Source organism: Callospermophilus lateralis, chromosome 16, assembly GCF_048772815.1.
Source record: "Callospermophilus lateralis isolate mCalLat2 chromosome 16, mCalLat2.hap1, whole genome shotgun sequence".
Lineage (NCBI taxonomy): Eukaryota > Metazoa > Chordata > Mammalia > Rodentia > Sciuridae > Callospermophilus > Callospermophilus lateralis.
This window is the reverse complement of record NC_135320.1, coordinates 27237514-27251958: the sequence shown is the minus strand read 5'-3', so window position 1 is coordinate 27251958 and position 14445 is coordinate 27237514. Positions and strand designations below refer to the sequence as shown.

Here is a 14445-nt window from a genome sequence, read left to right as displayed (position 1 = left end):
AAGATTTAGAGCTGGAGATATGGCTCAGTTGGTAGAGTGCTTGCCTCACATGCACAAGACCCTGGGTTCAATCCTCAGCACCACAAAAAGAAAAAGAAAAAGGTTTTTAAAAAAAATGATGTGATAGACTGTAAATGGGTAATAAACACACACAAAAAAGTAAATCTGGAGCAAACTAATAAACACACTAAAATTAAATCCTAAGATGATTCAGTGCCCTAAAAATACGAATGGAATAATGTGGTAGAGAACGAATGGATTTGGGACAATGGGATCGCACTGCTTTCAACAGAGTGGTCAGAAAACGCCTCTCTGAAGAAGAAATCCCTGAGTTGAGACCTGAAAAACGAGGGATCAGTGATACAAAGAACATTGGAGATAACTTCTGCTCTGGGAGTAGAGCAGTGCAAAGGCCATGAGATGCAAAAATGCCGACACATTCTGGAAACTCTAAGAAGCCCTCTGTGGTTAAGGAGTCCTCAACACCAGGGTGAGAGGTTGAGGTTTTACTCATTAGGAAGCCACTGGAGGGCATGCACTGCTTTCATTGGCACTTCTTAGGGCAGTACATACCAGCAAATACTAATAATTGTATCCTTAAGAAGCAGAACTGTTGGCAAAGAACAAGGGTACCGAACTCTTTCCCTTACTTAAGCAGGGATTAAATTTAATTTCCTTCCTCCCCGCTTTGTCATCTCAAGCTATTGAGAACACAGCAATACCATGTCAGAACAAAGAACATGCTTGTTCAGCTCGCTCTGACACATCATAATCAGCCTTTAGTCAACATGTTGGAAATAGAAATTGAATCACAAAAGACATTTGTGGTTTTAGATTTTGTAGAAGTGACTTCATCAAGTTTGCTTTCAAAAAGTGTTTTTCCCAAAAGCCAAAAGCTGATGTGTCTCCTCCAATGGTTGTGTTTAAAGGACCTTAATGAGGATTTACAAGGGCAGAAATATCAGCATTTATGGTGCCCGATTCTGTCTTTGTCATGTTGATGATGAGAAAAAAGACTGGATATCTCCAGTTAATGCAATCCTTTTAGAGCTTTTTAATTAGACAAGTCGTTAAGGGACAGAGTCCTGTGGAATAAAAACTGGCTAAAGCAATTTTCTTGGTTGCAGACATGGTTACGGAATAAACATCTTCAGAGGGAAGAGGGGTTGATAGCTAGAGAGAGGCGCCATTTGACACCCATCCCATGCTCCACTCTGGCCCACTCCCCCCCCTTTTTTTCCTCCTACTCTGCCTTTCCTTTCTCCCATCTCTAAGTTTTCTGCACTCCTTGGGGATCCCCCCTCTACATTATTTTAGTCCTGAGTTCTGCCACTCATTAATTCTTTGTATTTTGATTTAGTGAAGTTTCTCAGATCTGGAATTTCCTTATAAAAGGAAATAGGCACCTGTGCCTTTTGATTTCTAAGTGAAAAAATGCACATAAAGCAGATAACAGGCCCAGACATACTGATAAGTCCCTACAAATCTTTGTCTTTCCTTACCCATCTCAGCCCTCTTGATCTCCCTCTTTTCCTCTCCCCCTCATGCCATGGGTCAATCAGCTATTCATTCACTTCACTGAGGTTGGTGGTGACAAGGGTTAAGGAGCCACCAGAATAGAGTTTAATGTGCTCAACAGCATACCCCAGCATTAAGAGTAAACATGAACTTTGTTTTTGTTTCAAGAGATTTCTAAAATAATTTCCTGACCTTCTGTACTAACTGAAGACAGGATTATTATTATTTTTGGGGGGGGGGTGGAATTTATCTAATGAATGAATCCTACACTTGCCTTCATGATGGATAAGTACTAGGTGATACAGCAACCCCAGCAGAGGCCAATCCAAGGAAGGAAGTAACATCACTTAAGGAAGGCACAAAACAGCTTTCCTGAGCCCTCTTCCAAATAGCATTCAGTGACCCACAATCATTCCGTGTCTGGCTTTGCCATCACCTAGGTTCTTCCAAGACATTTGCTTCCCAGTGTGTGCAAAGGCAGAAAGAGAAAGAGAGGTGACTGCACAGGCACTTTGTTGGGTCCAGTTCTGGGAAGGGTACACGTCCCTCTGCCCACATTCCTCTGGCCAGAGCATAGTCCCTTGCTGCCACCAGCCAGCAAGGAAAGCAGAACAATAGAATCTAGTTCTGGCCAACAAAGAAAAGTAATGGAATATGATGAACACACAACAAACTCTGCCACAAAAATCTTTTACTACAGATGGTTTTATTTTTATTTTTTTCCATTTTAATGCATTTTTTGTCGTACTGGGATTCACCAATATTTAAGAAAATTAGGGGGTTGGGGGCAAAGAAAAGGTCCTCAAACTTGAAGTTCTCATAGGATAAGTGACTGTCTTAATTTGAATTCTTCTACACATCCACAAAAACAATATAGGTCAACGGGGAGAGAAAGGAGGCACCCAACCATCCCCTGTGCTGCTGTCACTTGTCCTTCCCCTCCTTTACACCTTCCCACAGCCCCTGGGTCTTCTCACTGCTTGTGATCAGCCTCTAGCATGAGTTCTGTTTGGGCCAGACATTGGCATTGAGGATAGGATGGAGAGGGGAAAAATTCTAGTCCAGAAGAGTCTTGGTAGCTCTATATTCCTTGAATTCCATTACCTAAGGCATCTTTCTGTTACCTCTGGCTTACAGAGGGGGAAGGGTATGAGGCAGACGAGGAAGGAGAAAGCAAATATCCTGCCTCATTTGAGATCTGCCTTGTAAGAGCAATTGAGAGTCAGGGGAAAAAGCATTTATTTGATCACAAACCCAAAGGAAGTAAGTCATAGCTCATAAGCCACACTTTCTGAACTTTGGGTTGTTCACATATGCCTTACAGTATTCCAAAGTCTTTTATAAGCTCTTGTCTCCGTACAGTCAGTACTTGTGGATAAATTGGAAGAGTAGGGTAAATTTGGTACTACGTATTAATTAAAGATGCATTGATTCTGGAAAGTTGTCTTATATATGTATAAAAAGCTACTCATTGTTTTCATCAAAGCATCTTCTCAAGAAAACATTAGAGCCCGATGCAGTGGCACATGCCTGTAATCCCAGCAACTTGGGAGGCTAAGGCAGGAGGATCACAAGTTCAAAGCCAGCTTTAGCAGCTTAGTGAGGCCCCAAGCAATTTAGCAAGACTCTGACTCAAAATTTAAAAAAAAAAAAAAAAATTTTTTTTTAAATGGCTAGGGTTGTGACTCAGTAGTTAAGTACCTCTGGGTTCAATTCCCAGTTTAAAAAATTTAAACACGGAGAGAAAAGATTAGAAACAATGCAAAGGCCTATCTATAGAAAAGCTCCTAAGTAATTATGGTGCAGCCATGTGACTGGTCATTGCACCTTCAGAAGAAAATGAGGAACTCTGTTCACTGGTAGATTTCCAAGTCAGAATAAGGGGAGAGCCACGTCCAGCAAGTAACACAGTGTGCCCCATGTTCAAGAACAGGGATGAACGGGATCATATACTTGTTTATTTAAGTATAGAATGTCCCAGGAAGGTTATAAAAGAAATCAGTTACCCTGGATGCCTCTGGGAAGGAGGACTGGGTAGGTGGGAGGGTAAATCAAGGAGACATTTTAGACTCCCCTTGTACAACCTACTCGGGAAATTTCAAGTTGGTAATTAATGAATTAAAAGTTCTGCTCTTACAACAGACATGGGCTCTTCATTTGAGCTAGACTATCCCAGGAAAGGAGCATGATGTGGAAGCCAGTTTGATGCAGGCATTACCTTAGAGAAAAATAGAGGCCATGAAGTGTCTCTTTCCTCTGTCCCCATGTGGAGATTCCCTTCTTTCAGGAGTCAACTTGAAAGGAGAAGCTAGATTTTCATTTTACTGAAGAAGGAGGTATTTTCTTTCATAAATAATCATACTCTGCTTTCTTACAGTTTCTTCAGCTTGGCTACAGCTCAGAAAAGTAAACAGCAAGAGTAGGTGAACCATAAAATTAAGCCTACATCTTTGGGGGTGTTAACTAAGGCCATTAAATTTGTCATTTGGGATCTAAATATTAGAGTAAGACTTTGATCATACTGTGAAATTGTACCTAAAGTAGACTAATCCATAATAATAATACAGCAAACAGTATGATTGAAAAAATGTGAAAAACTACTCAAGCTTTCCAATTGGTATTTACATTAGCACATTCCCATCCTTAATGACATAAAGTGAAATGGCTTTACAGATGCTTAATGCATCAGGGCTCAGGAAATCTGGAGGAAAAGCATATGGCTTATGCAGATCTGAGATCATTTTAATATTAAACAAATAAACCACAATTAGATGGGCATGGCAGAGGCACATCCTGTTGCATGCTTAATCCTGGGAAATAGATATTTCTAAGTAGCTATTTCTTGCCCTCTATACTCTAGGAGTTTATTCCAAATGACTACACGGCAAGACCTGGGGATATTAAGGAGGCTAAGAGTGGAGACGGCAGAGGACAACGATTCACATCTTGTAAACAGATGGAAGCCACAGTGGAGGCTGCTCAGCAGGCTTGTGAAGGAAAAGAGGACTTAGTTTGCACTTCTCAGGCTCTGTTGTGGGGTGAGGGTTCTTGGTGAACTAAAAGCAGAATACAAGCTAAACTGATCTGTATTAGAAAGTTCATGAAGATCTGTATTAGAAAGAAGCCTGGGGAAGTGAAAGAGGGAGAGGGAAAGGTAGGTGGAGAGCATGGAGAAGCAGAAAAGAAAGGAGACTGGAGTGACATAGGAACTTTAAGGAGGGAACCGTCATTGCATAACACATACATATATCAGAACATCAAGTTGTTCACCTTGAATATACATGACTCCTTCTTGTCAATACTAATAAAGCTGGGAAAAAAAGGATTAAAAAAAGAAAATGAGTCTAAAATAAACCAAAGAACATTCCCAACAGTGGTTCAGTTCAGCAACATCAGTGAGTATCACCTGGGAACTTGTTAGAAATGCAGAGTCCCGGGCCTCTCCTCACACCCACTGGTTCAGAAACTCTGGGGCTGGTCCCCAGCCTGTGCATCAACAGCACCTCCAGGAGATTCTGAGGCACTCTCAAGTTTGAGAACCAGTGGCCTACACCTTCTACTTAACAGGATATTCAGCTTGACCTGTGTGTAAACAAAGTAAAAAATAAAAGTAAAAGTGATGTAAAGTTGCTAGAAACTGTCTTCTGCAGACTAGCTAGGTAGGCAACAGATCCACTAACTGAAATTTTTTTATTAAGAAAACTTAAAAATTTCCCCCTTTGAAAAACAAGAAAGAACCATTTGTTTTCAATAATCTCCAGAAATTAATGTTTCCAGAAATTAAGGTCCAAATTGAATTTTCAAATTGTTGGATGGAGAAAGGATAATAAACAGGCAAGAGTTAATAGAAGAGTTTTGGGTCAATAAACACAAACTAGGGTATTATTATTATTATTATTATTATTATTATTATAATCCATGGTAGTGGATATGAATAGAAAGTTAACCAGAAAAAAAATTCTGGGAATTTTTAAATTAAAAAATAAAAAGAAACACAAGGTAATAGTATTTGGAGCTTATAATTCACCTGAGGGTCACCTTGGTGGTAGTGCAACATCATGGGTAAGAAGAGGTCTTACTTTTAACTCTTTAGCCATGGGTTCCAATATCTGTGAATAAGTCATTTGAGATAATTCACCAAACATCAGAGATTTGCATCCTCTTATTCGTTTTTACTTTATCATGGGAAAAGGAGATATAATGTGAAGTGTTTACTTATAGCTGTTAATAATTTTCAGTTTACTGAATAAGTGGGCTTTTTAAAAAAAACAAAGAAGGGGTATGGAGAGGAGATGAAAAGTTGAAGGAAGAGGAGAAGGCAATAGAAAATGAAACAGAAGAGATGGAGGAAGAGAAGAAGAAGAAGAAAAAAAGAAGAAGTGATATTTACAGAGTACATTAGGAAATCTTAGGATATTTTTGATGATGCAATTGCCCCTCCTCTATAATCTTTTTTTTAATATTTATTTGTTAGTTGTAGTTGGACACAATATCTTTATTTTATTTATTTACTTTTATGTGGTGCTGAGGGTTGAACCCAGGGCCCTGCATATACTAGGCAAGCACTCTGCTGCTGAGCTACAACCCTAGTCCCTTCTATAATCTTTTCAAAAATAAAATAAAAATTTCTTCCAAAGACCTATATTATTTAGTGCTTTCTGGAAATATACTTTTGGTTTCTCTCTGCATTTGCTACTGGATTGAGTTGGATTTTGACTTGAAAGCAAGAAAGCCTCATGCTATTTTCATAGAATTATTAACATTGAGACTTTGAATGTAGTAGATATTTTCAGTATGTTTGGGGGTCATTAACCTCAGTGCTTGATCAGAGGACTTAAAGTCTTTCAGGTCACTGGGTTATTGTCACTTACATTATGAAAAAGGCCATGTGGACACCATTTTCCACAGTGGGGTTAAATCCTATTCTGGGCATGTAAGTTGAAAAGTGAGTACATAAAACAAAAGCTAAGTATAGTCAAAATTTCCTTTTTAAAAAAATACTGTAATTCAGCCCTCAAGTACAGTGCTCATGAACTTAGGTGTTCATTCACTTTCAGCCCAGTCAGGAGTTTCTCTGACATTGAATATACAGCTCTTCATTAGTTATTTATGCAGCACCAGTCACACGCAGGCAATGATATAAGACAAAATAAAATCCTTGTCTTCATGTAAATTGCATTCTAGATAAAGAGGCAGAAAATAATTACAGGAGCAAGTAAATAAAATGTTGCCAGATGGGTTTATATGCTGCGGAGACACATGAAACAAGGGAAGGAGAGCGTCAGTTGCCAAGTCAAGAGCTGTGCTTTATGTAGAGTGCTCAGCAAAGGCCTCCCAGAGAAGGTGATATTTAGGTAAAGGCAGGAAAGAAGGTGTGCAAGAGACAGGCTGGGGAAGGGGACTGGTGGCCGAGGGAGCAGCAAGTGCCAGGCATGGACGTGGAAGCATGCTTGGAGGGTGGGTTCATAGGCGAATTCAGAGCAGGGGATTAATCTGACAGCACCCAGGTGTTTGAAGGATCACTCTGACTCCTTTGTTGAGAAAGAGCTACAGACAGACAAGAACAGAAATAGCTGGCAGGTGAAGAGGCTGTGGCACTACTCCAGGTGAGTGATAAGGGTGGCTTCCACCCTAGCAGTGGTGACAACAGTGTTACAAGTGGTTGGATTCTGTGGTCACCAGAATCACCAGTCACATGAACTTGTGGATAGAGGATTGCTATAGTGTGAATGTCCCTCAAAACCCATGTGCTTTACGTCACTTCTTTCTGGTTTGTAAGGTAGAAAAAAATTAATGTTTTGTATATCAAAATCCAAACAGTGTCAGGGCACCAGGCCAGTGATCACATTGGAGAGGGACCCCTAGAGTCATGGTATAGTGGGTGATGCTGCAATTCCCACCTGCACAAGGCAAAGGGACAGCTCTAGTCTGGAGCAGTGGATATGGATCTTATGCACATGAGAGCACAGATTGCATTTTGTACTCCTTTTAGAGTGTACACTCAAATGCTTTCATTCAAGAAATAAAGTTCCGTGGGGGTGGTGGCACACACCTGTAATCCAGCAGCTCAGGAGGCTGAGGCAGGAGAATCGGGAGTTCAAAGCCATCCTCAGCAAAAGCGATGCACTAAACTCAGTGAGACCCTGTCTCTAAATAAAATACAAAATAGGGCTGGGGATATGACTCAGTGTTGAGTGCCCTCAGTTTAATCCCTGGTACCAAATAAATAAATAAATAAAGTTCAAGTTCCAGGCTTTGAGTTAGGCATAGGAATTATAAATAACTTACAGTCCTTCCCTCTCAGGAGCTAACCATAGTCCAGTGGCGAAAAGGTAGAAAGAATCTGTGATCCACAGAAGGCTAGAAGTTTCTCCGAAGTCGAAGTCCATATAGAGTCAACTACCTGCCTTTAGGCAGGTCACAATTACTGAGCATCCTTTACTTCATTTGCAACAGTAATAATAATAATAATAATAATAATAATAATAATAATAACATTTTGCAGGAGGATGTGCTAATTAAATGGGATGTTTACCAGCTCCTTTACACGGGGCTCTGCAGGTGCCCAGCAAATAACAAATTCCCTTCCCTTGTTTCCAACCTTAGGTTTGAGATCATTGATCATAAGTGGGGGGTTAATGTCTTCAGGTTAGACATGGAAAAATAAAACTAATCAGAACTAATTATAAGTTAAAGGTCATGCCTTTAGAATTAGAATTAGTTGCAGATTTAGAATTAAGAGAAAGTTTTCACAAACTTTCACAAATGTTATGGACACAAAAGACAAAGGCTGAGGAACTGATTAAGAGGGACCAAGGAGACATGATAATTAAATGCAACTTGTGATTCTGGAATGAATCCTGGACCCAATAACATTGTTTTTCATTTGCTTTACAAAGCTACAAAACAATAGTGGAATGATTGATCAAATTTTAATAAGGTCTGTTGATGTTGACAATGATACAGTTTTCATATAAAAAAAGTTATTTGTTTTGGGAAATATGCATTGAAGTATTTAGAAGGAAAAGGCAATACATCTGCAATCAACCTCAAATGGGTAAGAAAAAGAATACGTGTGTGTGTGTGTGTGTGTGTGTGTGTGTGTGTGTGGTCATGCATATACATACAGACACAAACATATAGATAAATAATAATAATGATGACAGTGCGTAAAATGTTAATATTTGGGTATTGTGAATGAAGAGTATAAAGGAATTCTTTGTGCAATATGTGAATTTTTCTTAAAAATGAAATTAATTTCAAATAAAAAGTTTTTCAAGAACTTTAATTTTAAAAAGTAAAGTAAATGAATTATATGTCAGAATGGCTCAAGAAATCTTACAGAGAAAAAAATAAAAATCCCAAATTAGCTGCTAGGCTTTGGAATGAAAACCTATTCAAATGACTCAAGTCAGAATCCTGGCAAGGTTCATAGCATTCTGGAGACCATAATTAGAAGTGAAGAGACCAGTGCTGGTAATACCTTGTCACACTCTCATTAGCTTGGCATCAGTTCTTTCTTAGGGGTATAGCTCAACACAAGGGCCCAATTTTTGTGGTTTCCATGATGCCCAGAAGGCACTACTTGTTTTTTCAGACCTTTCTGTTTGAAAACAAAGAAAAGGTAAAAGCTTAATTGTAGTAGGAGAGCAGCAATAATCCACACACAACTGATCCTACCTCTAAATAGCTGGGAGAATGAGGTCCAGAAAATTACATACTGTAATTACTCTATCACCACTTGAAATGTAAAGCCAGAATCTGCAAAGCTTAACCACGCCATTTTAATTGTACCTGTTAGGTGTCAGACTGATTCAACCTCTCTTAATTAATGTGCACATTCAGTTCTTTATTTCTGGGAAAAAAACATCAAATAGAATACAAAAATGCACATATGTACAAAATATGAATTAATAAGTCTAATATATTGCATTTATGTATGAATATCATTATATACTTATGTATATGGATATATGATAAGCAAAATATAATGAGCCCTTAGGAATCAATTAAAAAGTTTCTGGAATTAATAAATGGCTTAATAAAAAGAACAGGTATAAAATTCACAGACGGAAATCAGTAGAATGCTGGGAAGCCAGCTCTCTACTCCCACTTCCCAAAATAAAACTCATTAAAAATTTCTAAAGAGATCTCATTTTGATGGAGTTAAGAGGTGTATATTCAAAACATTCTATTAAAGAAATTAAATTTAAAAATCCCATTGAGAAATTAACGAGTTATATGATAGGTCTATGATAAAATACTTAAACTAAAGAGAAATGTATATGAAACTATTAAAATTATTTTTAAATAAAAAGTTTTCAAGACTTTAATTAACTAAATTAGAAAATATAAAGATACATTGTATATTGCTATATCAAAAAAGCTAAATTTAAGGGTGTGAGTTTTTCTCAAATTAATATATAGGCTTATTATAATCCAAAAAAATCAATGTCTGGGGAAAGAGAGATTTGAGAAAATAATCCCCCAATCTACCTTAACATGTAAATAGAAAAGGATATCAAAATGATCTCTTTAAAAGAAAACTAAAAAAAATAAAATAAATCCATATTAAAATACATTTCAAAGATATTGTAATTAAACTAAAAGTATTGGAATGAGAATAGGCAGAAACTAAGGAAACAAAATTGATAATAGAAAACATAACAGTAACATAATTTCATGTATTCTATAGAAAGCATTATGAAATATTGGGGAAGGAGAAGATTATTCTAGAAAAACTGTAAATATGGAACAAATTTAGCCACTAACATCACTTTAATACTCCAGTATCAGTATTGGTTGGATTACAAAATTTAAAAAGAGTATTCCTTAGAAAATCAATAGAAAAAAATTAGAAAACAGAAATAAAAAGAGGAATGGACTTTCTTCTAAGTTTAATGAAAGGGATAAATGAAACAAACATTGAAGGAAAAATAATCTAAATTGTTTAACCCATGATGCAAATTCCTTTATATCAAAGAGAGAAAAGATTGCATAGTTAAGGAAGATGTAACAAAAATATTTCAATAGGTAACAAACATTGGTTAACAATATTATGTAAAGAATGACATACGGGGTTGGGGTTATGGCTCAGAGGTAGAGCACTTGCCTAGCATGTGTGAGGCACTGGGTTTGATTCTCAGCACCACATAAAATTAAGTAATGGTCCACCAAAAATTAAAATATATATATATATATATATATATTTTTTTTTTTAAAAAAATAATTACATCCCAAGTAAGAAAAAAACAATAAAAAGCAAAAGGAATGGATAGTTTCATCCATAGATAAACAAATATTGAGCTCATTCAATATCACAAATAATGAAAGAAATGAAAGAAGCATCGATATGTCATTTACTAGTATAAAATGAAAGTCTGAGTTGATTTGGACTTAAACTAGGTGGCTTATAACAACAGAGACTTATTGCTCACAGTTCTGAAGACCAGAAGATCCAAAATAAAGGCACCAGCAGATTTGGTGACTGGAGAGGTTTCAAACTCACATAGCAGAAAGGGCCAAGGGTAGAACTCATCCTCTTTTATAAGGGCACTAATTCCATTCTTGAGGGCTCCACCAAAATCACCTTCCAAAAACCCACTTCCCAATATCAGCACTGTGAGAGAAGGATTTCTGAAAAGCTCTGTTAGGCTTTTGACCTATGATGAAGGAACAATAAACAATAAAATGAAGGTGGCCATGAGACATTGTCTGTTTTGGCTGTTCATGGTGGAATACAAAAAAGAGGAAGACAGACCTTTAGATCATACCAGCATTCAAATATGATAGTCAAGACTACCAAGGTTTTGGTGAAATTAGTGCAATAATGCCTTACCAGATAACACTGTCCACTACTGTGATCCTCATGGAAAGCAATTTGACAATTGAATTAAGAACCAAGTTTCCCAGTAATTCCATTTTGGAGATTCTAAAGAAATTATCCAAAAGATGAAGGGTGAGGTGAGCACAAAAATGTCAACACTGAGTGATTTATTATAGTCAGAAACTGCCCATCCTGGTCAGGCTTCATCTTCCAGAAACCTTAAAAGGAACCAGAAGAAGGTGTCACTTAACACTGAAAATAGCATCTAGCAGATGCTGCAATACCTAAGGAAATTGCTGAATTAAAAAGCAAGACTGAAGTCCAATCCCTACTGTGTCGGAGGCATCTAGGTGATCCCTCTAAGTGACCCTATACAGACAGTGACCAGCAGGCAGGTATGTATACCATCAGAGGAAGTGAGGAGGTAGTCAGGCAAAGCCACAGTTCCTGTGAAATGGACGTGCCCTTCCATTCCTACCATTAGCAGTGGAGGTGCACGTGTGCTTAATGAGATGGCGATTACTCTAGGTACGAATTCGAAAAGCTCTGTTAGGCTTTTGACCTATGATTAAGGAACAATAAAATGAAGGCGGCCATGAGACATTGTCTAGTTTGACTGTTCATGGAGGAATGGGTTTTACTGATGAATAGCAGGAGAGGGGGATCAACAGTTGCACTCCAAGGGATGATATCTCCCATTTTTTGAGGGGGGACACACAAGTCTCATAACTATAAGGGAAGGTCTTAGGAAGATAAATCCAAGTTAAAACCTCCTGGGGGGCATTTCAGATCAGAACATGCCTCATAACCACCTGGTTTGGGCTTAGAAGGCACAGGCAACTGAATTTGCTGCTTGTATTCTAGCTTCTAGATCAGATGCTTTTGATATTTCTGATCTTTCTGACCAGGAAGGGACTGCCCCTTCCAAGGCTAGCTAACTCTTAGAGATAACAAACTCTCTGGGTCCTGAAAGCAAGTGTGCCATCCATAAGCAAAGGAACCAGTTCAGAGACCACTCTCACTGTCCCTGTTATTAGCATACACAGAGGGACATCATTCCCTTCATCTAATCTCCCAGAGCCAGGCACCAACAACTGGTTATGCAGACTAGGCAATGCTCAACCCGCTTAACCTGCTTAGTCTGCCTCACCCAATTCTTCCCACAAAAGCCACAATAAAGGTTCTTCCTTTCAAGTTCCCATCACTCTGCCAATAGCCCACTTGGTGTCCTTCCTGTGACCTGTGTGGGTAGCATCCCATGCTCCCAAGTTCCTCTTAGGAACTGAGAAGAATAAAGTGCCTTTTAAAATTGCTTTGTCTCTTGTCAGGCTTTCTTTTACCTGAATAAAAAGTAGAATTTAAATTTTAAAACAGTAGCTGATGGGCAGATTGTCAACATTCAGACTGGCAAGTCCATAGCTAGACTGACAAGTTTTATCACCTCTTATCTTTTGTTAGTCAGCTTTTCATTACTGTGACACAATACCTGAAAACAACAACTTATAGGAGGAAAGATGATTTTGGCTCATGGTTTCAATCTATGGTTACTTGGCCTCATTGCTATGAGCCTGTGGTGAGGCCGAAGCTCATGGCAGGGAGCACCTGGCGAAGCAAAGATGCTTACCTCATGGCAGCCAAGAAGCAGAGAGAGAAGCAATGACCAAGAACAAGATAAACTCTTCCAGGGCATGCCCCTAAGTGACTTATTTCCTCTCTTTAGGACCCATCTCCTACAGCTTCTATCACCTCCTAATAGTACATCCAGTTATGAATCCATCAATGAATTAATCCATTGACAAAGTCAGAACCCTTATGATCCAATTACTTCCCCAAAACCCTGACTTTTGCTGCACCAGGTCAGTGCAATACTTGAACATTTGGGAGACACTGTAGATACAAACCATAACATTTCTCAACATTGTGAGGGGACCACACTATCTAAATGGTCCCAAGCCTGAACAAAGATAGTTCCTAGATGTAGAATGAATTGATCCTCTTGATGCACTCAGCACTTCACATACTTACTGTGAGAGGATCTGTGTCTGTCTCCTCATCCAAACCACAAGGCCTGCCCAGCAGACCCACAGCAGCAGAAATTAAATAAAGTGGTCATTCTAATTCACTGAATTGGGGGGTGGGGGGTTGTTACACATTAAAAGCTTCTGAAACACTGCCTGACATCCCAAAGGATTAATAGTCCCTCAATCTGGGCCTGGAACCACTTCCTGTGGCAAGAACTGGGTAAACATCATATGGAGCTTTCATAGGTACATGCAAAGAGGCTCTTACCAGGTCAGGGGAACATTTGAAAGTGTACCGGGTGCATTCTGAAGTGGGCAGTGAGTTCTTGGCCCAAAACAACTTCAGACCACTGCAGCCGACCTCATCCTCAGAATGACTTTAAGCAAAAACCCATGAAAAGGGGAAGCAAAGACCTTTGTGTGGTTTATTTTTGCAGAAATTAGGAGGTCTGAGGAAACTTAGTTCTTCAAACTTTCTATACACACAGGAAAGGATTAAAATACAGTTATCACTTTAGTACTCTTTAAAGCTGTATTGCAAATCATAGCTTAAGCATAAGGCAAAAATAGCCTCTTCCCACTTAAACATGTCCAGTGAACGCTGGGCTGGATGGTCTTCTTCACATGTGGGGACTTTCTGCTCCTGCCACTGACCACAAGGATGAGCCCAAGGCTGGAGCTAGAGCCTGATGTTGTACAGCCTGCAATGAATCCCAAAATGAGGCAGAGACCCACATATCCCAGGAGGCTGTGTAAGAAAAGGAAAATACACCCTGAGTACCACACACCCTCTGGGAGGGTGACCAAAGCTAACACAGAAGAGAGGAGGCTTGGAGTGCACGCACAGTAGCTGATGGCCCAGACCAATTCTATCCTGGGAGATCCCTACAGGGAGCCCACAAACTGAGATTTGAAGTCTCAACCTAGGCTGGCTTTCAGATAACCAGCCTACATACCTGACGTGGATAAATGCTAGCATCTTTTATAGATGGGATGTCTTGAAGTCACAGAAAATAAATTAGTGTGATCCTTACTACCAGAGAGACAGACATGCACTTGTCACCCTCCTGAACCCCGTAT

At 38.9% G+C, this 14445-nt stretch overlaps 1 protein-coding gene across 1 annotated transcript in view; it reads left to right on the top strand.

Moving 5' to 3' along the window:
- Positions 1 to 4573, top strand: part of Nkain3 (sodium/potassium transporting ATPase interacting 3) — a 319499-nt gene extending 314926 nt beyond the window's left edge. Inside the window, exon 6 of the mRNA XM_076835763.1 lies at positions 4379 to 4573. Coding sequence (XP_076691878.1) covers positions 4379 to 4573 — 195 coding nt within the window. The remainder of the gene's footprint in view (positions 1 to 4378) is intronic.
- Positions 4574 to 14445: the final 9872 nt, after the last annotated feature.